The 26493-nt window shown below is 36.2% G+C and overlaps 1 protein-coding gene across 4 annotated transcripts in view; it reads left to right on the top strand.

The window, feature by feature from the left end:
- The window catches only part of LOC110834443 (kielin/chordin-like protein), a 356749-nt gene that overhangs the window by 272192 nt on the left and 58064 nt on the right, over positions 1 to 26493 (top strand). Inside the window, exons 1-2 of one of the 4 annotated variants that reach the window (XM_022073599.2) lie at positions 1473 to 1727; positions 21395 to 22471. The exons of 1 other annotated variant lie outside the window; for it this stretch is intronic. In XM_022073599.2, coding sequence (XP_021929291.1) covers positions 22303 to 22471 — 169 coding nt within the window. In that variant the 5' untranslated portion in view covers positions 1473 to 1727; positions 21395 to 22302. 2 more of the 4 variants (XM_022073600.2, XM_022073601.2) reach the window with 2 other exon arrangements.

Below are 26493 nucleotides of genomic sequence, written 5' to 3'. Positions count from 1 at the left end.
TAAGATATTCCATATAATAAAATTACCGATTGAGAGGCCAAGGACCACGATCACCTGACTTGCATCTCTGTGAGGACACTTGAAAGGCCCTCCTGAAAGATTTCTCCAGGCATGATCATTCGATACGTATGTTTAAAAATCATAGACAGAAATATTATTTTAATCCCCAGAAGCAACATACTTATCGAGACTCGAACCCAGGACACTTTTCAGAAGTTTTGACCTTTTATATATTCTTCCTGGTCTGAAGGAATACACGCGCCAAATGTTTCTTCTAGCTATATGTGTACATATATTTCACGAACGAATATTAAAGTTAACCCGAAATAGTTGCATTTACATTTTCAGTCATCCGCTGAAATATCTTAAAATATTTATCGTTGGGGAATCCCTCGTAACCTACCATGAAAATTCCGTAACCATAAATACAGAAGTTTTTAAATTGCTAACACTAAAATGTAAAATGATACCCATGTTTAATGTAAACTCTCGTAATTTATTTTGCGCTGAATATGAAAACGAAAATGGAGAACTTTTTTTAAATCACGCTAGAACACACACACGTTTTAAAATCGTTTAAAAGTTTGTGAAACACTTTGAAGCGTGAATGTTCTTATCTCGCGTTACCATTTCGCTGGTGTTTTACTTTGTTCTTTTTAGGGAATAAACTTAATGTTAGCACGACTATTATTGTGCTTAATTTTTTAGTATTTATCGCAGTTTTATCAATTACATTTATATATATTGCCAGTTAGAACTGAAGTTTTATTATTAACTTTTTACATTTTCCAGACCTTGCCAAACATTTTAGATGAACGTATACTATTAACTCTGGTATGGGGTTTACGTCGTTTTGATGTCTGCGTTTAAATATCTCGGTGAAATTAGTATAAAGTCGAAGATGACTGTATTATGGAAATGCTACACCGCGTAATCTGCTAGAAATCTTCATACGTTTTGAGTTCTCCACCTCTCTGACCATGGGGGAACTAATCACCTCTGAAACGTCTGTAAATTTATTCCAGGCTCTTACCGCCATCAGCACCTGAAATATCACCAATAATGAAGTCAGTATTTGGTTCGACTTGACTCAATTTTACACGCAACTGCTATTTGTGATTTATATTTTCCATAATTTTGTATTAAAGTCGTGTACAGTTCAATGGTTATCCATTTTCATCAGCAGTAAAATACGCTGATATCAAGAGATAGATATAAACACTGCATCTGTTTTATAATTCGTCTTGTTGTCCGGCGTGAACACAGCTTAATACGAACAGCGAGGCGACGACCATTGTCGCATTGAGAGTGCAGGAATCGATTATATTTACGCGGAGCATGCGCATTGCGTCTAGTTTGTCACAGTAGTTCCTGTAGTCCCGCTACGTGGCGTTGCCATCTTCGCGCTGGCGCAAGAGATGAAAGTGACTTTTAATAAAGGCTAAAAAAAAGATAAAAAAAGTCCATCTCCTTTTCCTTCTTGAAAGTGTTGGATTGTGCTGCGGTTCTGACACTACTGTGCTTGGCTGATCAACATACGGAGCCGTCCTGTGTGTTGTAGAAGCAGCAAGGTCGCTGTTGTCGAGACGGCGTTAGTGTTTTGTTTGGGATTAACATCGAGAGTACACGGTACGTTCGATTGCTTGGAATCAGTCGTCCGCGGAGTGGAAAACTGTGTGTGTCGAGCTACGTGGAACCTGGGAGCTGATGTGAATGACTGTCACAAGGTGGGTATCATGCTTGCTAGAAGCACGGAGTTTTGTGTACAGGACGTAGAGTATACACACACTGTTCTTGTGTTCAAAATCCATTGTTTTTGTGGTTATGTTTTTAATGATTGGCGTGTGATACGTGTGACACATAGTCTACCCGTTTACAATCGTCTACAAGTTTGGTAGTTTAAGTCAGGAACCTGGTCATTTCGTTCGTGAAAACATGAATGACTATTAAACATTTATAGCCCAGTGGTAACTACATTTAAATAATTAATAACTTGAATTTTCTTAAACAGCGTTAACCAGTCGATCTTTGTAATGGTGAAGTGTTGTGTTTTCTTAGCGGTACGGACTGGATTCTTAAATACGATTTGCCGAGCTTCGCGTTTAAAGGGTTAATAGTGTATAGTGTAGAATTTATTTACAGATGATTGCATATAAACTTGTTTAGCTGACACATGTTGACAATCTATGATAAATGACAGGTACAGCCGTGTAGAAAATATAGTTTCTTTTCTATATTTCATGCCTACACGGTGGGTGTTATAAGGGTGTCATTTGTGTGTGCCTTTCTAAATTTTACTTATTTTAACTGTTGTCTCCTTCCCTTTATCACGTTTTTTATATTTTTTATTTGTGGCTTATTTAACGATGCTATCAGCATCTTAGCTTATATACAGCGTCGGATGACAGGATAGTTAATGAATGATGAATTGTGAATAATATTTATGGAAGCGTTCGTACGTAATTTAAGATGCTAGCAAGATTATACCTGTATTAATTAAAAATACAATTGGGCCGTGTAAGATTATAATCTTCATGAGAATTGGTTGAACATTTGGTATGCGTTTGAAATTCGGAAACTTTATTTATTTATTTAATTCCTTGGTTTTATTAGCAGAATACTTTAAATAGTATTTAATAGAAGGGTGATTATGGATTATAAATTGTGACGGATGTGGTGAGAGTCGATCATTGCTTGTTTTTAAATAAACCTGTTTGCTATATGTGAATTTTTACTGAGTATCTAAAAGGAAACAAATAAAATTCGTATTTGATTATCTTGCCTCTGAACCCAGGAAGGCTGTAAAAATGTGACGAACTTCATCTTACGTCTTGAAAGCCGCGCTTATACAGAATTTTTAATTTACAATGGACCTCTAACTACAATAATATTTGTAATCTTTGGTCATCAACACAAGGGGAACGAGTTTTTTTTTACATAAAATACTGAAAGTGTTCAGCAACTACTCAAAGATTAATATCCAACCTTTAAAGCGTGCTCCTTATGACTTTTCGAAGTGAATTTCCTCAGACAATTTCCTTAGTTTCCTTTTTAAATTATCACACTCTTGAACCACGCAAAGCAATGAATTTAATATACGCAAGTGGAGTGAGTAGAGGCCTAGCGACTTTTGTGACCTTGACTATAGTGAGACGGGTTTAATTTTTGGATCGTAGTACGTGTTTTTTTGTTCTGTTTAGTTTTAAATGGTGTACTCCGTATTACACTGTCTCTGACTCTCTGTATGTCTACATTATCACCTTTAGGTTATATCGATTCGCGTTATTTTAACCCGTTAAAGCTGAATGTTAAATATATGTACAAGATACTTTAAAAATCAGTAGCTGCACGTTTTGAATTTGGGTTTTACATGATTCCCGATGTAAACAGATATTATTTCCTTAAACAGCGTTAACCAGTTGATCTTCGTAATGGTTACGTGTTGTGTTTTCTTCGCGGTACGGACTAAATGTTTAAATATTATGTACGCAGCGCGTGTCTCATTATAAACAGAGATTATTTCCTTAAACAGCGTTAACCAGTTGATCTTCGTAATGGTAAAGTGTTGCGTTTTCTTCGCGGTACGGACTGAATTCTTAAATTATGTAAGAGATTCGGCTTCAAAGTTTAATTAAGATCCCAGCTGATTATGGAACAGGGCGTAGAACATTCTTATCATTCCAACCTAATTGAATCTTACGAAACGTTTGACCTTGGTATTTGAAGAACTTTCCCTATCGATACGAGATTGTTTCTCAGAGTCGCGTTAACCTGTTCGATTTGATTTTGATTATTCCAATGCAATTTTCGTAGACATGATACTAAATTTTAATTTTTTTAAATTAAAAATGTTTTGCTAGTTTTTCGTGATTTTTTTATATTTATATAACTAATTGATACTTGTAATGGAGAAGTGTTCTGTTTTCTTTGAGGTACGGATTTAATTCTTAATATTATTAATATAGAATTAATTAACTCCATATTCTATTAATTATAAAATTGTTTATCGACAATGACGAGAACATCTAAATTAGTTATTAAAACATTTTTCTTGCAAACACAACAGCGTATAAAAATTTAAATTATCTTTGCTTAATTACGTAAGCTGCAAAGCATTAACACGCAAACATCTGCTTTGCTGTGTTACACCGAAAGTAGACCATGGGTGAGTGAACAGTCTTTTGTTCAAGTGCATTGTTTACACAAAGCAGCTTACAGAAGTTAAAAATAAGTATTGTTGTATAACAAAACATTATCATCATTACTTACCTTTGTTTAATTAAGGAATATAATGCGATTTCATGTACAGTAATCTCAAATATGAGCTTATGTGGCGACGAACAAAATTCAGAAGAAAAGTTTTACGTATTCTAACGCAACATAGTCTGATATTTTCGGGCTTCGATGCCAGACATGTTTTATTGTTTGTTTTCTCCCCGTTTTTTATCTTTCAAAACTGAACGATTGTCGTATCTTACGTGGGCACATATCGATATTTCAGATTCGATCGTGATCTTGAAGTAGACTAAAGCAAGTCCCTGTATCTTCTGCGGAGAAATGATATTTTCTTCTACGTGTGGACTAAAGGACTGCTAGCCATGTTTACAAACAGAACTGTAGTTACAGTACGCGACTGTAATCTTGAGACTTTGCTAGGAATGCAGTAAGTCTCAAGATTACAATCGCGAACTATATAAATATTAAGCAATAATCCTGTTATAAAAATATTTATATTTAAGATATCTATCGTATTATCTATCACATAAAACAAATGACAACAAAGGCTATTGATAGACATATTAGAGTCTCTAAAGTGTATTTTATATAACTAATGACGTTTGGGTAGTTGGTTCTGCTTTTGTTTTAACATTATTGGCGACTTGGGATAATGATAGTAACATTGCGTTGAAGGATCCTACAGATTAACATGGGATCCGAACCAGTGTGGGAGTTTGAGAATTTTTTTGTTAGATAATCCCTACTGGGTCTCTCTGGCCTCGGTCTAGAGACCTGTATGGAAGTCCAGCGTCTTAACAACAGACCATTATGTCCCCAAGGCTTGTCTAAATATTCGAAAATAAATTAATCTTATTAAACGTTCGTTTGGCATTGAAAGCAAAGCACGAGTTGGTAATCGATTTATTGATTTCCTGTTATCTCTTATTACCACATTTTCTGGGAGAATTGTGACATTGGTCTTAAAATGTGAGCTGAGGTTCTAAGACGTCTTTGCCTGAATGCGTCCCTATATACCAGAGACACGTGAAGCGAAACCTGTGGACCGTGGGCCGACCCTGATTCGCGAGGTTTAATTTTTATTTATTGTTACGATGGGGTAAGTCCGTGTTTATGGAATTACTACCGCTGACAGACCAATTATCCATCCACAGATGATACATAAATGAATATTGAGCAGTGGTAGATCGATTCAGACAGAGGCAAACAGGACTCAGAGAAAGAAAACTTGTTCCAGTTCGAATTCGTGGATCTTAAATCAAATGGGACTCCTCCGGGCTCTCACTCAGGCCTCCGAGGTGAGAAGACCTCCAACACGTGGCGGCGAAGCAAGCAGGATACTTTTTTTAATGGAAAAACTAAAGTTACGTCTTAATACTTAACAATCTTTTAAAATAAAATGTATATATTCTTTCGTAAATTACATTTGCCCTGATGATGGAGGCAGCAAGTACCGTTGAAACATTGTTTATTCAGTTTGTTGATCTACAAAAAAAGGCACAACTGTATTAACTAAACTATAGGATGTTTAAAAGGAAATGAAAATATCAATTTTGTGGGCGCTCCAAGTAGCGAATACTTGTACTAACGCATTTTTTTAATGAATAATTCGTGGGGAATTTCTGGTTTTTATTGGAAAGTATTAATGATATATCAACTGAGTCAAGACCTCCATGGTTACTTCAGCTGCTTTCAGCTGCATATACGCAGTTTAGATAAGATAATTGTTAAAAAAATCATTTGTGATGGTGTTAATGATCGATTACTCGAAATTTGTTGGGTTTTGTTCCACTCAACATTTCCTGGATAAACAAGCACTGAAAAAGAATTTACATTTAACAATCAACAGTAACAAAAGCTTTTTTTTTTGTACGTGTGTAAAACTTCTCGTTTCTGATAAAATATATATGAAGTTTGATATGTGATTAAATTGTTGAGTTGACTCCCCGCGTAACCCGTTCTATTTTTTTTTTCAAATCGATATTTTTTTTTGTAAAAATCGATATGTTTCGATTTGAGCTTCAATCGAAGTATGCCTACAGGGGAATCCCACGTAATCGGAATTAAGGAGAACGAACGGTAAGGAGATTAATCAGAAAGCAGGTTAAGTCGGCGTTGGTGTTTTTCGCTTTGACAGATAATTAACTGGAAATAAAATTCAGCATAAAGCGAGAAATTATCTCGCGTATATACTAAGCATAACAGTGATTTGTTACTTATAATATGCCATACAACCCCCCATTACTTTTCTTTTCGCTGTCAATTTTTAGGAGAGATTTTTTTTTTATAAAATCGAAAAAATCCTTAAAATCGACGTGTAACAGTGAATAAGATTTCGTTTCGACCAAACGATTATGTAAATTCTACTGAATTTATATTTAATAAGGAACATAATTTTATCAATAATTTACTTGCAAGATTAACTACCAAACATATGCAGAAAATTATAAGGAAATTGAAATAAACTTACTTGATGACAGGATTTATAACGAGGCTGGTTTATGGCAGACAATAATACGTAAAGCAACTTGGTTGACTCAGATGTATATTTGGTTGCCGTTGTATGTGCTGTTGTCGTCGTAGTTCGTTCAAAATTCAAGTGGTACGACTTAAGCACTGGTACGACTTGAGCAACCTTACCCTACATGAAACAGTATTCGGCATGGCTTTGTAGGTTTCTATTTTTATGCATTTTGTCACTTTGGAAAGTTAACGCTTTTCATACGTCCACGGTAAATTTTAAAACCTGTCGATATTTTCCCTCCGTACAGAGCGAGTAACTGATTTATTACGTGAGCTTTACGAAATTCGTATTCTTTTCGTGCGTATAAACGCTGCGATTTTTATAAGATCGGCCATAATCTTTTTTCAACGTGAAGGATTAATCTTGAAGAATATTTTGGACTATATATCATCCGCACAGTTTAATTTGAAAACCTACGTCATAATTCTACTGCCTTAACCTGTCAAATTTGAAGTGCGTTTTTCGTCATAAAAATAACAAAACGAAACAACGTTCTATATTTTGCAAGATATTTATTATCAGTCTCTTTACATCTCATGAGGGTTTTTGATAATATTGCTGATGATTGTTATGGATTATGTGTTCTTTTAGCCCGAATTAACGGTTATCATAACTTGAATTGTTCGTTATGTTATTCAGTATTTATAGGCAAATACCAAGATTGTACTTTTAGATAAACCACCACGGCTTCTTTCCGACTTTAAATCTATGCTTATATTTCCATAATCTCGTGGTATAACACCTGAAGTTGAAGGCCGATACTAAATATAATTTAAATGAACCGATAGTATCTCTTCCGAAGACTAGCTGATTCATGATTTATATCAAGACTTCTAGACAAATAATCTGATAGTATCTTAAAATTGGCAGCAGCAAAATATTAGTTCTCTTTTAAATTCAATAATTTTGATTGCCCGTTTCTCTGGTGTAGTTGAATAAACGTCGTTAAATAACTGCACAATAAGTAGATAAATTATAGTGAAATTACCGTATTTTAAATATTTTGTACTGTATTGCGTCTGGAAATTGTTAAATCAATGTTAACTAATTACTACTGTATCCGTCAGATCGACGTTGATATAGATTGAACAAGTCGACCGATTTTCATTAAATTTGTTATGTGTGACGTGTTACGAAAGACCATCCAGCTGAAGCTGTGTATAGTGGATCATCTAAACTTTAGGCGTAAGTCTATGGGTAAGTTTTGTTTTTATAAAATGGTATGATAATTTCCCTGGTTATGACAGCCATCGTCAATTTTTTTCATTATTTTCTTAATTAAGTGTTTCTCAGATTTATCTCCAAATACGTTTGATTTTAGAAAATTGTAACGAACTCACACTGAAAATAAAAAAATTATAATAGACCTTTTTTTTTGCTGTAATTAACTTTGTATCTGGAACGCAAATGGTGTTGAATTACAGACTTTTATAGATTGTGTTCTTTAGGAAATTGCACTATAAACTTTGGTACTTAAATCACGATTTCTCAAGTGTGATTTATGCAACTATGTATCTAGTCTGATGACAGAGTTCCTTTGCCAAATTTCATTTAACGGAATTCATGGAACATAACAGATCTCCGTTCCTTGAAGTAATTCCAGGGTATTCCTTTACGAAATAGTAGGTCTGATATTTCACACTCGTCAATAATGTCGTTTATTCCTTACAAATTACGTTTTAGGCATTTTTCGAAGTCATTCCGTCCGTCTGTACGCTCGTAACTCGAGAGCACCTGAAAGAGTTTTCGTAAAATTTTATAATGTGGAGTTTTACAAGAAAAATGTTACCAAACCGTTTCGGTTTTAATTTACATATGACAATTTTAAAGACCACTTTACATAAAAGCATTTTATCCGTATAACTTTAACTTAAAACAGCATTAACGAACTGGTCCTTCTAATTGTACTGCGCTGTGTTTTCTCTGAGGTAGGAGCTCAATTTTCTGGTTGTCATGACAAAGTCAGATAAACAATTATTTTGCTGAATGTCTGTGAGCTTTATCACATGTCGTTTGTAATAGAAATCAAAAGCTTGCACGAACAGAAAAAACTACAGGCAGTATGAGAGAGAACGCTTCGTAATTGTTACGCTATGCGTACATTTTCTAACTTGTTCTTTCTTAATTCGTTTATTTTTTATCTATGTTTTTCTTTCATCCACTTAATAATCAAAAATTATAACTATTCAGAAATGCGGTGGATTAAATTCTGTAGAACTCTGTCATTACTTGGTTTTAACTTTGTTCGCTGAAAGTTGAAGCTTCTGTAAAGAGTTCTACCAGTTAATGACAGAGGACGGAGTTTAATTAATTAACTGTGCCAATACCGCTCCATAAAATTTCGACAGAGACGGGAGTTACTTTTTCTGTAAATACAAGCCATTAAAGGAATTAAACCTTTTGGTCCATTTCCTAACACATTAAAGTATATATTAGTATAATATTAAAAAAGTACGATATCGAGGTGTGGATTATATTCATCTGATTTCTATACGGTACCCACAGAAAATTCATCAACACGATAATATAACTTCGGGGTTCCATATAAGGCGTTTAGGTGGGTGGAAAGTAAAATGTCTGTCTTACCCGATGCTGCAGTGCGTAAAGACGTTTCAGACGTGAGTACGAAAATGGCTGTCTTCGTGATTGTAGCGCCGTGTATATATTTCGTCGTCCTGAAGAAGACAGCTAGGATCTCTGTCGATAAACATTTACCAGAGTACACGACGATAGAACCCGCAAGACAGACATCTTGCTGTTATTCCTATGTCCAGATTAAGGAAGATGAGTGGGGAATTTAGTACGAATGGGGGAAATGAGAAATGCTTACAAAATTTTGCTTGGACATGATAGAGCAGTGAGTCTTGTGAACACGATAATGAACGTTCGGGTTTTATTAGAGCAATTTTTCGAGTAGCGTAACATTTTAGGTTTTATGAAACGCTAGGCCTTGCCACAATTGTTTACCTCAGATGAGGACCGCGTTATTTTTAGAATGAAATAATTGGCTTACGTACGAACCAATTTGTAATTAATTTCTATCACACATCACACACATCTGTTACGAGTCGCGACAGTACAGTCAGCAAAGAAATTACTTGCGTTGAAGAATGACCCGGCGTTCGTTACATAACGCGCATAAAATGAATCCATAATGTGGAGTTCCCATATTTCGTTACCAAAAGAACTCGGTAGATTATTTTATAATACTTGTTGCTGGTGATTGTATTCGAGGTGCGATCGGAAAGTTTCCAGACTGTGTCAATAGAGGGCGAACCGGATGTAGTACGAGCTTCTGCCGCTAGGGGTGCGGCCTACATTCATAGTGAATCAGTGTGCCAGCCGGCATCATCGAATTAGCATTTGTTTCTTAGTTACGGGCGTTTTGGTAGTGCATTACACCGACCCTCCTGCGATTTCGGAATGGCGTGTGCATCAAATTTTGCCAAAGACTCGCCAAAACGGCTACGGAAACCTATGAAATGCTAAAGCAAGCATTTGGGGAGTCCGCAATGGGTCGTGCACAAACTTTTGTGTGGCATTCACGTTTTAAAAATGGCCGAACCTCTGTCGATGATGACGAGCGTTCTGGACGACCATCTTCGAGCACAACGCCCGAAAATGTTACGAAGATTCGGCAGGCCATTCACGAAGATCGACGTCGTACCATCAACGACTTGTGCGACATTGTTGGGATAGGCTATGGGACCTGTCAGCTGATTCTAAAGGAAGAACTCCACATGCGACGCATCCTGTCTGAGGACCAGAAGCAGAATCGACTTCTCGTTTGTCAGGAGCTCAAAGATCTTGCAAGAACCGACCCCAACTTCCTTTCTAAGCTCCGTGTGACTTCTTCCTCTTCCCAAAGATGAAAATTCAGCTAAAGGGAAGGAGATTTGAGACGATAGAAGAGATTCAGGCAGAATCGCAGATGGTGTTTGACAGGCTGACAAAGAAAGATTTCCAGGGATGCTTGCAGGCTTGGCAGCGGCGCTGGGATCGTTTTGTTCACTCCCAGGGGAACTACTTCGAGGGTGATGGATGAATTTAATACCTAAGATAAGTGTACGGGTTTTTATAGGCGCAGTCTTGAAACTTTCCGATCGCACCTCGTACACTGAAAAAGTTAAGCTAATTAAATTGTGGTGTTGTTTACGCAGCTTAAATTGAACACCGTCCCCCCCCCCCCAAAAAAGAGATAATATTGCGATAAATGTATTTCTAACATTTGACAAAGTACAGATATATATATAAAACGTTTATAGAAATATTTATCGATGTGTTATGTCTTTAAAAAAAGTACAATATAATTTTGTTTATGACTGTACAGTGGTGTAGGTATAGAGATTTGCAGAGGTAGATCTACATCTACAGTGATTGCGCAAACAGGTCAGTGGTTTGTACAAACCGTTTACAAATCATTTGAAGTATTATGTTTGTGGATACATGGCACGGCAGAGTAATTATTAGACAAGGTAACACAGTAGTACATAAAACGGAACGGGATAATCGATTTTAACCGTTAACTCGCTGCCAAATTTTCTAGTTTTGTTCTTGAACGTTTATTTTTCAGCATTAGATAAATACTTTACGATTGTGATATATTTTTATTATTTAAACATAAATTAACACTATAATAACCTACATAACTTTTTTAAAATGTAAATAATACATAAAATAATGAGTTACCGCTTTAAAGTTTATTATAACATCGTTATTTCGAGGCCCTGTGTAATACTCGCAACACGGTACCCGGTCCAACTCCAAAAAAGTTTAAGACCACCCCTTGTCTGCTGTCCCAGACTTTTTATTGTTCAAAATATCCGAAGCTACATCTGGAGGCTGTATGCTCTAACCACAATTTGAGAACTAGATATGTTGTATTGGAAAGGTACCCACGTGACGTGACTAGCTAAGGGACTATCAGCTTCTCAATAATAACTCATCTTTACTTCCCAAAGATGCGTCTAAATATCGCTTGGAGTAAGGGTGTTGGAGATTAAACACAGAAGATGAAAGATACAGGGTTATTTAAGGGTTACTCTGACTTCTGGTCAACAACTGTAGTTTCTAAAGCCGATGAAGATGTAATTTAGACGTCTCAACTTCCGTGTTATGTGTCTTTAACAAGATAATGGATCCCAGATAATAAGGATTCGATCTTGGGATTACGTGCAGGGAATTTTCTAGAAAGGACTGAAACTTATGTACAGAAATACTCAAACTAGTGACGGGTTTGTCGTGGTAAACCTGTAAGAATTCTTAATGAAATGGTTACAATGGACTTAGAGAAAACGTATTGTCTCCTGAGGATAACATATGTAAATCTACATACCTTTTTGTACATATTATATTAGTAAGATTAATTACCAGCGAAGATGTTTGGTTATGCTTTTGAAACGAACTGCATGTGACGTCATGTTCTTGGGGTTAATCGTCCACGTAACTGCGACTGAAATCGTAGATCCACATCACAGAATGCGTCAGAATTTCGCCCGAAATTTAATAGATTTTTCTCATTCCGTATTGTATTTTTAGACAGTTATGATGTGGGGTGTTGTGAGCGTTTTATTGTGGAGATATTATCATTTAACTTATTAAAATGGGTCGTGAACTTCGTCGAAATATAAAATGATTGCCCCCCGAAGCTGTGTAAATTTTATAACAAATTTAATCTCAACAGCCCCATGGCATTTCAAACACAAAAGAGGGAACTTGGCTAAAGAATATTGAAAATTCTTCTGCAAATTCGCAAAGGAAGAAACGAGCCCGCTGGCCAAATGAACAGTGGTTTATTATTTTTCAGTTTTCGATGTGATATATATTATTTCTTGTATTTTCTAACAGACATATCTTCAACGTCGATTTTTTTTTTATTTTCAATTCATCGAATACTATGATGAAAGCGGCTATGGTGGAACCAACAAGTAATCTGTATAGTATTTACTGTGATATTTGGAAGGTTGGTACAACTGTACTCCTCTCAGTTTCTATTTTGGAGGTGCTCGGATAAAATCTTGAAGAGTCACCAGATATTCACACGGATTTTCGTGTTTTTACTTTCATACAATGCGTTTCTGAATTTAAAGTGACATTGAATTCCATATAATGACAATAAAATTATGGTAGGACCTAATATGTGCATATTTTATAGGATTTTTATTAAATGTCTTTCGAACGAACAGGTTTTTATTGTGATCTTTGTACTTTTCTTAGTTATTATGTAAATTATATGTTTTCTGTGGAATACCAAAATAGATATAGCGAAGCATTAATAGGACGAACCTAACCTATCTTCGCCTGACTTAACCTAAAGTCCCTAACGCCCTACCTCGACTTCTAACGTAGCCTATCCTAGCGTAACCTAACCTAACATAATATAACCTAACTTAACCTAACCTAACCCAACCTAACCTAACCTAACCCAACCTAACGTAACGTAACCTAACCCAACCCAACCTAACGTAACCTAACCTAACCCAACCTAACCTAACCTAACCTAACCCAACCCAACGTAACCTAACCTAACCTAACCCAACCCAACCTAACGTAACGTAACCTAACCCAACCCAACCCAACCTAACGTAACCTAACCCAACCTAACCCAACCTAACCTAACCTAACCCAACCCAACCCAACCTAACGTAACCTAACCCAACCTAACCTAACCTTACCTGAACTGAGGAGAGTATTGGACAGGTAATACGAGTAGAATACCCAGACTTATTTCATATTAAACGTGCGTGTAACGTTTAACACATTGCCGACATTTTGTCTGGCATATTATAGGATGCCTAAGTTAACTTACAAGCTAAAACTAATTCCACAATTTATCTTGGAATTTTATACACTTCTATGATTTTATATAATACTGGATTAGACACTTTGCCTGTAACTTATATGTAATCCTATGTGCTTATATCGCTCGATATCTGCCTGATCGAGTATCGATTTTACACGTAATATTCCATCTACTTACCTCTGATGAAGTCAAAACTTTGTGAATTGTAGTAATATTAGCTCCATGATCTGGATCTCACGTTAATATGTAAACACCCTCTCTAGGCTATCTTAATTATCATCCTATTAAAATGGAAATTCTACTCTGTGTTCTGTCTGAGTTACGTATTCCACCTTCACTACTGTCAGGGTGATTAAGGAGGTGTGTCACAGCCAACCGATTCTATTGTACTTTGACGCTCTGGTTTGTAATTCGAATTTACCAATTTTGAATATCACTGAACTACCATTTACCCTGATTGAGACCTATAATTAATTACTTATGTCTTCAGGCGAATAATAACATACTACCATAAAATACGTCATGTACGTTCCCTTACCAATTTTAACCTGCTCATAATTTATGTAAATATTTTAATAACATTCGATGCTAAACTTAAAAACGTTGAATAAGGTAAGAATTTTTGACAACATAACTTCACAATTAAATCTTTTGTTGATAATATTATATCAGTATAAAGAGAGAAACCATTATTAGAAAATAACATTTTTTTCTGTTGTATTGGACAAAATTAAGTTATAAATGGTTATGCAGAATACAGTTTATAAATATTTTTAGGATTTTATTAAGGATTTGTATTTTATTTGTTGTTTGGAATTTAGCTGGGCCTTGAGGTATGACATTTGGACATCCTTACGTTTAGGGCATCAATTGAGCGATATTTTAATTTTGTTTTCGATGATGGGATGTCAGATAATAAGAGAGCAGGGGTGATCAAAGGCTCGACGTGATATTAGAATCCCGGTGGACCGGGTTTGGTATTTCCCGAACACGCAAAAAAGAAATTCCTGTTTCTAAGTCCCACAATCTAAAAATTAGTTTGATCTCTCGAACTTCTTCAGGTATAACCAAAAGTTTTAATCGATTATTTCACGATACTTTATAAACGTTTTGAGTTTATGCAGCATTGGATATTTAATAAGATGGTATATGGAATGAGGGATGGAAAATCATTTATTTAAAGACTTTTGTAGCATCGAATTGGAAGTGATATGTAACTAAGTAACTTTAGGGTGAAACTTGCTTGGTGGTACTGAGGAAGAACACGAAAGACCTGAGCTAGCCTCCGGGACGAAATTTTAATCATGTACAAACCGAATAGTAATTCAGAATGGTAAGCATTCTACCGTGACGTTTTGTCTAGAGTTCTGAAAATAACTGACTTGATTAGTCTCCATAATCAGGGAGATGCAAATGGCGGGAGTAAGCATTACTGAAACGTCTGAATTTTTTTTGCGAGAAATTCATTTTTATCTTTAATTCCAAATATGTCGAAATCTTATGTAATTTAGTCATGATTCATCATCATTTAACGAGTACAAATGAGTAACTAGTTTTTTTTATTATCCAAATTTCACAACCGTAAAATATTGGGCACACAGAAAGTCATTTTACCGTTAATAATAAAGTCACTCAGTTGTGCTGGTGGAATATAGTGATTCAGTACATCTGAAAATGTCATAAAATTCTTTACAAGAGTAGTTTATTTAATATTACACACGCAGCGATGCTGTAGAAAAAGGTCAAAGATCAAGGAACGTAAATGAGGTTTGCTTATCTTAGTTCAACTAGCAGCTTAGTCTTCGTTTTGACATGGTTCATGTCTTGGGGCTTTGAACTCTACTGATCAGGCCTGGGCACAGTACTTAACCCCCACCCCCCCCCCAGGAATATCAGACGAAAATTTGTCATTATAACATATGTACCCTGCTGTTTTCAAAGAAAATAACCATCTTTAATAGTTATCATTTTCAATTCAGACTCAAGTCTGATTTACGAGATGCAAAATAATATTTGCGACGATGTCGTATTTATTTTATTAAGTATAAACGAATAGTGTTTTAGATGTAATTGTATGCCTGTAAGAATGCATAATCCATTCGGATTCTTTAATATGACGACTTTTACTTCATCAAAATACTTGTCTGTTACTACAGGAGCCATCACTAAATTGCATGATTCAAGGTCACGTTAGGGCCTCCTCCCTCCCTCCCTCCCTCCCTCCCTCCCTCCCTCCACAAGTTTCTAAGTCAACATTACGTCATCGCTGGCTTCGCTGCGCTGCGATTTCAGAGATGTCTTCACTCGCATGGGCTTTGCTGTTCGTATTTCAGCGTTGTGTTGTTTTTATATGAACCTGAAGAATTGATGTAAGCTACTGTAGTATAGCATTTTAGATTATTTTTAAATCCGGTGTTGTGATTCCCCGGAGTTAGGGTAAGGGGAAGCAAGTCTTAAAAATTAAGTATTTTTTTTTATTTATGTAAATTTGATAATAAATTGAGACATGAAGTTGTGTTGTTTATGCGATATTAGACTTACAGGTAACATTAGAAATAGGTTATGTAGCGGGATTATTTTTGGTCCTTTACCGTGGTTCAAGGAGAAAGATCTGTGAAATATGGCTGTACATTATTCTATGTTCATGCGACGTCCATTAGGGATGGTCACGTGTATACAGCCCCGTAAATTTATTCTCAATTATGTTAAATTTATTATGATTATGAATTATAAAACATTTAATGTATGCGTACATTAGTGTTACATTATTCAGTATTGTTACATAGCTTATTACGTCTGTATATTAATCGTGAAGTATTTTAATTTCTTCGAAATGAAAAATATTTCCATTTGTTCACCTTTTTGTCAATTTATGCATCTGTCTGTCTCTGCCCTATATTTATTCATGTCTTCATCACATCCTATACGTATCTTAACCAAGGCAAAATGTTACACGGTGACGAAAGAGATTTTTAATTCAAAACATATTTCTTTGTGCCCCCGGGTTTAAATCTCGGCACCGGGGACCCTCTGTCATTACTGAGGGTTTTTCGTGGTTTTCCTCAGTCCTTCCAGCCAAATTCCGGGATAGTACCTTAAATTAGGCAACGAACGCTTTCTTCCAAATCATTTCGTATTTATTATCGTTCTCTCGACGCTGTATAGTCTGAGCGTCGTTAAATTATTTATTTATTTATTTAGTGTTCTGTCTGACGACAGGTCCATATGAACAGGATCCTTCCATCCTTTTCTCGGACTGGGACCTGTTCATATACGTTCTTGGCAGATGATCCAGAAGTGGTTTGCCATTGCCTTCTTCTGTGTGTGAATGGAGTAATTGTTGGGATGCCACGGAGGAAAACTCCGTGTTGCCTAGACCACGGCCTTGCCCAACACAAGTTATAAATTCGGGCACCGCCGGGAATCGAACCCGAGACCCCCAGGATTACAAGGCCAGCGTTCTAACCGCTAGACCACCGTGGCGGTTGTTCATTAAATTAATTACAAATAAATAACATCGTGTTTGTCATTCAGACTTCAGCATCGTCACAGTGTAGATAAACAATGGTATAGCTTGGTATATTTTTTTTTCTCCGAGTATATTTTGTTCTGTGATGTTTGTACCTGTAGTTGCTTGTTATTACTGTTTTGTCTGTCTTTATTTGTATCCGTTGTTCTTTTGTTTTGTTTCTGTTATACTTTATTCTTTTGTTATTTTTTTCCCAGTTGCTTCTTTGTTTTATTTCATATATCGAACATTCTTTATGCAGGTCACTCGCCGATTTCATTTCACGTTTTCTTAAACATGTGAACGTCATAGAAAAATAATTTAATATGTATTGTGGCGATGTTGACTGTATCTTTGTTTCGCTGCGGTCACTCCAACAGTGGTGGAAATTGACTTCGGAGAACCGAAGGTCTCGGAGATAAACCTGTTTCAATGTCGCTTTGTTTCCCACAAATTACACTAGATAGCTCTGGGAGCAAACCTGTATTGTGAGTTGCTGACGACTAAACATCTTTTTTGCTGTTTCATTTTTATAATTGATTTTTTTCAAAGAACAACAGTAGTATCATACGAATATTACGTCCAAAGTCAACACCGTGTGTTCGATTGTAATACAGGCGTGTCTCGATAGTCTTAAAACATGTCGTAGGCGCAAAGATCACTGGGCATGCGCACAGAACGTAGGAACTAGTCCATTGCGAGCAGATGTTGAATAGACAGTGGATTTATATCGTTGTGACAGTTCTCTCAGGCCAAGGTCAGTGTTGTATTATACTGGACTCCTTCGACCACAGCAGGTGTGTGTGTGTGTGTGTGTGTGTGTGTGTGGGAAAAGGCAATATGCAGTATGAACGATAAGTACTAAAATATTTTATTTTCCAGTGATTGGAAACAGACATCGTTATGTCGATTAGATTCAAATACGTCATTAAAAGGTCCTATTGCATGTAACATTTCAGCAGTTTATTTTACCAGTTGAGTAAATATCAGAGTTTTAAATAAATCTCTACACCGTAGAGCTGGGTGTTTTTTTTTATAATTTATCTTTTGCGTTATTTTAAAGCCGTGAGTTAGGAAGGACAGAATTATCTCACTAATCCAGTAGAAATGCGAATTCAAAACTTTGCCTGATAAAACCTCTTACAAGCAGGTAAAAACACGTAACTATTTACATGAAACTGGTTTCAAGCAGTTTTTATTCGAAAACATTCAGACCGTACCGCAAAGAAAACAATACTTTACCATTATAAATGTCAACTGTTAAACGCTGTTTAAGGAATAAATCGCTGTTTATTCTGAGATATGATACACATGTATTTTGTTGGCAAATTAGAGATGTTGAATGTTAAAGCCGGTGGTACATATACTTACCACTAAGAATTAAAGGGGTTAATTAAGTATTTAAATTTGACTGTTCGTAAACCCGTTCTTTCAGGGTGATAGAGTACTTAATTTTTCGTGGTCCGCATAAACATGTTGAGGGCCTTGGGTTGAGAACTATTGTAAAGCTTTATCTACAGTTTTTATGCGTTTATGGCGTGTAACTGTAGTACAACGGGAATTTTATATTCTTTCCAATATCAGATAATGGTTATGGCGCCATGATTTGATCCACGGCATATTGCACGTCTAGAATAATATGGTCACAACAGAAACATAAAGAGAGATGTTTTATAACGCTGTTTGGAAGCCAATGTGGCTTTTCGCGTAGCGTAATAAGGTCACATCTGTACTTATAGTAATTTCCTTTAGATATCAGTTACAGGGTGTGCAATTTAAAACGAAATACATCAATACGCTGTGCTATAAAAATTAAATCAAAATCAGGTACATCCTGTATAATAGACTCTTCCAACCTTCCCCATGACACTAGAATAATTGTCAACCCAGTTGCTAGGCCGCTACTCAAGCGACTTGCGCGAAAGCTGTGCGTGGCTTAATATAGTGTATTTACGAGATGAACGTGTATTTCATGTGGCATAGAAATTGTTTGCTGACGTTCAAGAAGAATCTATCAGTGAGTGTCCAGACAAGGAAATATCGAATATGATACGCCGCCAGGTAACGTTTTGGGGTACAGAAAACATGTCTGGCGTCGGACGTTGTTGACAGCTGAGTAATGTAAGGTTGAAAACATTGAGAAACAACCTATTTGTGTTGTTGTTGTCAGCAAAGCTTACGAATAATGTTGAATTTTGGGTTGAGTTTTAAATAAAACACCCTGTATATTCTGTATTTTTACTTATATAATGCAAAATTGTATTTGTTGTTTTATAAAAGTGAGATATTTTGTGAAAATTGATTATACTATGGACATGAGACATGAATTACGAGAGGTTTTATGTACTACTACATTCTACCCCGTACAACTCTTAAACACGAAATTTAATTAAAATGAATTGGTCCTGAGAGTGTCATGGAGATAAAGCCAAAGTGTCATCGAAACATAAAGAACTCGAGCATTATAACGAAACCAGCCCCTGGAAATGATTCGACTTAACAGAACCGAAGTGGGTAAATGAAGATCGACCAAATGACAGATCAGAACCAGTAGTCAAATGGGGCAGATCGTAGAGGAAAATGGTTGGCTGGGTTGCATTCTGCAAGTTATTAGGATGTGTGTTGATTGCTTTTGGATAATTCAGTACGTGCCTTATGTATAATAGATTGTGCCATAATTCGTTATATTAAATTCTGAACACAAATGCGTACTGAAGTTGGTTACTTATTTAGTAAAGGGATAATAGATAAATACGAAATTTGGACTCTTAGTAGATAATTTGTCTGTTACAGTGTTGTGGTTTTATGGTTCCTGATACCTTGTAGTTCATGCGTCTTTATGAACCTTTCGGAGGAACATATTTTTTCATCTTCAGGGTATTGAAGGCAAATATAACTTGGGTATAATATGTTAACATTTTTTTTTTAAATTTATACATGTAAATAATTTTAATTTATATCAGTGTTTCGTTTGAGATTAAAATGAATTTATTTTTAAGAATTTGTATCTTTCTTGGACTCAAGGGGGGGGGGGGGGGGGCGAAGTGACAGGAAAGTGGATAAAATTACATAATAATATAGTTTTTGGCAATAAATCATTGAGGATGGGGTGGGCGGAGTATGAATACAACAATTTTGGTTCGGAAATACTGCAGGAGAGAAACCACTCGCAATACTTCAACGTAGATGGGGGATAATATTAAAATGGATATTAAGGATATAAGGACATGTGTTAAAATATTCATGTAAGGTACCCGTGATCTTGTGAACACGGTAATGAACACTGGAAGTCAATAAACGTTGGGGAATTTCTTGACTAACTGAGCGACTACTAGCTTTTCAAGGGCTTGGTCCCGTCGAACTGTGGATTAATCCGAACTGCATTACACAAATTTTGTTTTTTCTTGAGTTGTTGAACGACGTCTTTTAAATGCATTGACCGAAGGTGAATATAATAGGATTTGTTGTGGATTATGAATTGGAATATATAAGGGAATGAATCGTGGCTTATTTTAAGGCGTCGTAGCTGGAGGGACAGAGGAAGATCACGCGAAACTTGCTAGGTTAGCCCATATTCTGTTAGAACACGTAGCTGACGGTACCTGAGACAATAGGCCTGAAGCTAGGATTAGTCAATTGAAAAAGAATGTGCAAGAAAGCTTTGTGCCCTAATTTAAATACCTGTCACAGTACTAGCCTGGAAGAAGTAAGGTAGACCACGAATTATTCAGAATAGCCCGGTTATTCGGCCGAGATACGAGCCAGAGACTTCCACATACTCGACCGAGGCTTTCGATGGCAAGAAGATATTCCAGTATCTTTTCCACATAACCTCAGGAATCCATATCCCGACTAACATGGCCACCAAAACTTCTTACTTCTACACTTTAACTCTACACGTGTTCATAATACAAATTTTCTCCGCATGTTTTCCTAAACCCCAAGCTCTTTTCTCGTTTCCACCAATCAGGAACAATCAGGCTTCCAGAACTCACCACCCACAAAACATTCTTCCTGAGGATGGCAGTTGCAATGTTTGCCGAAACATCGGGTAATACTTAACATTCGATGTGACAGAAAACTGCATTGCAATGAACCTTAATTATTATAAGTCATTGGATTGGTTATATGAGTACGAAGATGGCTGTCATGGTTGAAGCACAGTGTAGTCTCCTAGAAGTCCCGATGATGGAGGCAGCAAGGCCCTCTGAAACGTTCCGTCAACTTCTGTACGGTGCTACAACCGAGAAGACAGATATCTTCTATTGGTTATTTTAGGAGAGTTAGTAAAACGTTGTGGTACATTAAATAAATTTGGTTTCAGGCTTTGACATCTGATCCAACAAGGACATGGAACATGACTCATGGTGACAGGTGCCACTGTAAGCGTTCTTCAGAACTCTACACCCAGCTGTGTGTATCATCATCGTAAAAACATAAGAATTTTATCTTCTCGCGTGTGGTACTTTAGGTTGGCAACGTGTGTTACGACGGGTTAAATTTGGCAGTGCTGTTAAGCGAGTTGGAAAGAGAATATTAGGAACTTGACCTCGCAAGCGAGAGAAGGAGACAAGTACCACGAATAGATCTTGTCGGTACTGCTAGCAGTTCTGAGTGTCTTGTCTGTTGTTGGCAACTGACTGACGAAAAGATTTCCTTTGCTTGGCCTTGGTAGTCGAATGATAATAAAAAGTCTTGAAACAAAACATCCGAGTCTGAATCCGAAATAATGTCAGGAAAGAAAGAAAGAGAATGGATGCTTGTAACTCTATATAAGAGAACATAGGAGGATGTTTTAGTATGTGAGTGACTTTGTTCGTAGTATGAAGTGTCTCTTCTTTTATGGCGTCGTGAAATGAAGCTTTTAACGAAGAGATAAAATGAAGTATTGTGATTAATGTACTGTTTTGTGTGTTTTAAAACAGTAACTGATCAACAGTGTACTAACTGAAAATACAAAGTCATTTATATTACAAGATGTTACTAAGCAGTTCGTCGCCTTGATACAACGTCGAATGTTGTTTATCGATACGAACTCTACAGAATGAACCATGATATCGATGTGTTGTATTAATGACAAGATCTATATTAATAATTACGTGTTACGACGGTCTGATCTTTTATTAAATTAACAATTCTTTGTGCGTGTAACGGACCGGTGTCTGGTTAAAAGAAATTGTCGTTTTTTTAATATAAAAAATTGCGCAGTATCTTTTGAACTTTATAGACAGAATGAAAATGGTTATTAACTTTTTTATGATATTTTTGTTGGCGTCCGACAATTCTGTATCGGCCTGGATCACGTGGTATACCACGACACGTGAATATTCCAACACGACACCTGGGGCAGGTGACAGCAATGAAATAAGTCATCAGACTGACAGTACGACAAGTATTCCAGGTATGTAGTCTCATATCTGTGACTTATCCAGTGTTAGAAATGGCGGTATACAATTTTTGTGTTATTTTGCTAAAATAGTTTTTTTTTTTTTAAATGTGTTTCGTCGGATCTGGGAGATGGATAATGTCCAGTAATTAGTTTATTTTAAAAGTCTTCCCCCTTTTCAGCCACTTATATCCGTCTGTGGTGTATGTCATTTCGAATCGGAAAGTTCCAGTGTCGCTGAATGGATTTTAACAAAATTTGATACTGGAGGGGTTACAAAATTTTATCGAGACATTCGCTTTTGGTTAAGTCCCGAAAACACCACCGACCAATTTACGTGAATATTTTTAATATTCTCTGCGCTCGGAAGTAGCTGGTTGGGGGAATCCCAGTATGGGGAATCCGTAGGATCCCCGCAGCCATTTGAGGATTCCCGACTTTGACATAAACGCGTCGTAATTGTTTACGCCGTACCTGCGTTTTTATAATTTTAAAATTAAAAAGTCCTATATTCTGGACCTCGGTTCTCGGTTCGTCTCTCGTTGATCCAGAATGAAACACAGAGGGACCTTACCCAAGCGAAAGGAAAAATCCTTGAAACTGCGTAAGAAGATAATAAAACATTTTATCTGAGATTTAAACCTAGACGGCGTAACTCTCTAGAAGTTTGAGAGTTACAATTCTCGATGTATCGTCATAATTAGACTAAATTAGATTACATAAAATTTCGTTGAGTCTACTTATCTCTGTCATTAAACTTTTAGATTTATGTAGGATTTATCAATAATGACACTATTAGTCTACATCGAGAAACGGGTTCCAGAAAGAAATGTTTCTCCTCGGGAAGAAACTATCGTCCATTACGTAAATAAACACGTTCGTGTGTCTTGTGGTTTCATGTTGATTTGTAATTACGTACGGAAATTTTTGTGATGAAGTAGGTATTAAGTTTTTTCAGAATGTCTGATAGACACTTCGTAATAAGATATGAGCCTCTAACCCTGCCATTGATTTGATTTTTGATGATATGACGTCATCATCATAGAAACGTCTTTCTGTCTCCACGATAATACGTTTTCAATAATGTACGTGGCGTTAGTGTCATTAAAAAATGGGCCCCCCACCCGTCCGTGTAATGACTTTTCAGGACGTGTACAATAAGAATAAATTTTCGGATTTCTGTTTACCATTTGTGAACGATACATTCCTTCCTTTAATTTTAAACCGAAGCGTATAAATACATTTTCAGGTCGTGTTGTGCTACTCATTTTTGATTTTTAACTGAAGTCACTCAGACAGAATCATTCTGGAGAAAATGATGGTCACTCAGCTAGTAGGATGATATTAAAATGGATCTTACGGATGTAAGTTTTGGACGCTGAGATTTTGTGGATTGGATTAATCTGGCCTAAGGCAGGGATCGCTGACGGGGTTTGTGATCACAGTAATGAGTCTGAAATTTTTAAAAATGGTAGCTTTTATCTTAAGTAGTTGAATGTGCTGTTAGTTTCTCAAGGATTCTGCTAAATGTTGGTTCATTTGTTAATTGCAAAGTTGTAAAGATGGATTAAAACTTATTCGTTTCGTATTTTCTTTTGATTAAGCTGCTGTGTAAGATAATTAGCTTAGATTTTGCTGTTCACGGGTCGTATCACACTTTTGTTTTTCTTTGAAGTAATACGTAGGATCATTTTTCTTCTCTGACGTATTTATTGGTGGAACTTTCGAAATAGTTATCTGCCTCGCGTCGACATGTTATTCACTAGATTCTCCGTTTAATCCCTTGGATATTTAAAATTTCAATTTCGTAACAGAGTTCAAATCATTTTCTTTATACCAAGATAATGATTTTAGGTTCATAACATTATTTATAGTTTATTTATCTGCTTGTATCTCAAGTTGGAAAGGATGTGGAAGGAAACGGTCGTGTTATAATTTGAGGTTTCCTCCCGGAATCTGGAGTTTTGAGTTAAACCGCTTAAAACCCCTGTCGGGATATCCGGTCTCCGGGTCAGGTTTTGAACCTGGGGCCTCCCGAATAAGAATCAGTAGTCATAACATTCAGTTTTTACGGTTATAATAAAACGTATTTAAATCTCAAAGAGTTATACGGTTTATCTGATTTTAAAAATTAGAAGGCAGTCAGGTAATTGGAATTTATATTTAACTATGGATTATAACCGTTTGATGTTAAGTATGTGATCTCTTATTTTATGTAAACATCAGGAAAAGATGATGAATGTCTTATGAGTTGTAGCGCCGTGCAGTCTCGTAGAGATTTGCCAACGTTTCGGAGGTCTTTGCTGCCTCCATCGTCAGGGCGATGAGTACGGAGACAGAAACGTTGGAAAACGTCTACCAGACTGCAGAAAGCACGCCGTTATCTGGTGTTTGGTATTTACATGTCTTATCACTTTACGGCAAGGCGACTTAAAAGTAGAGAAATGTATGACGTCACTTCCTTTCGTTGTATAGAGCCTCCGTATAATGAACGATAAGCAGGAATAGTTTGGTGTCTGACTCTCGCAGTGCACTGACCTTTCTGGTATCAGCTAAGAGGTTATAACATCTTTCATGTTCTAAGAAGAGCTTAACATATTTAATTACAATCATAGGGTTTGTGGTATGAAAAATACGCAGTTTAATTATTTAAATGCAATTAATTTTAAGAAACGAGAGACAGTACCGATACAGTAGTTAATTAATTTAATAATAATAAGCAAAAAAGTGGCTAAAGCAGTTGATACGCCTTTTATGGAACCAGAACGTTCATTGTCGTCTTCACAAGAACTCGCCACTGGTCCCTATCCAAAGCCAGATGAAACCAATCCACATCCTTGCACCCTATTTCTTTAAGATCCATTTTAATATTATTCTTCCATCCATTATACGTTTTATCCTATGTTTTCTGAGTGGTAAGTCAACTTCTTGCCACGGTGGTCTAGCGGTTAGAACGCTGGCCTTGTAATCCTGGGGGTCTCGGGTTCGATTCCCGGCGGTGCCCGAATTTATAACTTGTGTTGGGCAAGGCCGTGGTCTAGGCAACACGGAGTTTTCCTCCGTGGCATCCCAACAATTACTCCATTCACACACAGAAGAAGGCAATGGCAAACCACTTCTGGATCATCTGCCAAGAACGTATATGAACAGGTCCCAGTCCGAGAAAAGGATGGAAGGATCCTGTTCATATGGACCTGTTGTCAGACAGAACACTAAATAAATAAAAAATAAAAGTCAACTTCTATACGAATTTTATTTAACCGTTTTAGTCTGTTGATCAGTTCCTTATATACTCGCCACTCTCTTTTGTCACGTGGTTCGTATCCCATAATTCAGACAAGATTCGATAACATTCAGTGACCTCGTATATGTATTAATTAATTAATTTTATCAGAGTCCTGACGTCACAAAATTAATGTACGCCTTTTAAATGATCGTGTGTAGAGTTCTTAAACATGAAAAAATATCGAGGCATAAAAAATTAACAGTTAAACAATTATAATATAAAACAATTTATAATAATTATCGCCACCATCACCATAATAATTTTATGCTCGCGTAACTTTGTTTTGTGTGTTTCCGAAACAGGTGCAGAATTAATTTTCAGTCTGTTGGTCCTTGTCTTATCAGTCAGTTACATACTGCGTTATAAACAATATTTATGCTAAATAACATTCGAGGAAGACAAATGTGTGGTTTATTACTGGGTTACTGACATAAAAAATAGTCTGTCCAGTTCCACTACTATTGCTAAATAAATTGTAATAAAAGGTATTATTAATTTATTTTCCCTAGTGGGAGTCATGACAGATAAAGAAATATATTTAAAATTATCCGAACCTGACTTGTGTTCAAAATTACCCCTACGTTGTTATATCAGCCGTCACGCACAACAGGTTAACATATCGATCGATGGTTAATATGGCGGAAAATTCATTTAAAACAAGTGTGGTAATTTAAAGTATGGGATGTGTGAAATAATCATGTTTCTTTCTGATTAGAAACGTATTTAATAATAACGAATTACAGTAAATAAG

Source organism: Zootermopsis nevadensis, unplaced genomic scaffold (assembly GCF_977971745.1).
Source record: "Zootermopsis nevadensis isolate Lab colony 2312 unplaced genomic scaffold, Znev_1.0 Znev_ptg000031l, whole genome shotgun sequence".
In the NCBI taxonomy this organism is placed as follows: Eukaryota; Metazoa; Arthropoda; class Insecta; order Blattodea; family Termopsidae; genus Zootermopsis; species Zootermopsis nevadensis.
Note: the sequence above shows the minus strand (reverse complement) of the source record. Positions and strands in the feature narration are given on the sequence as shown.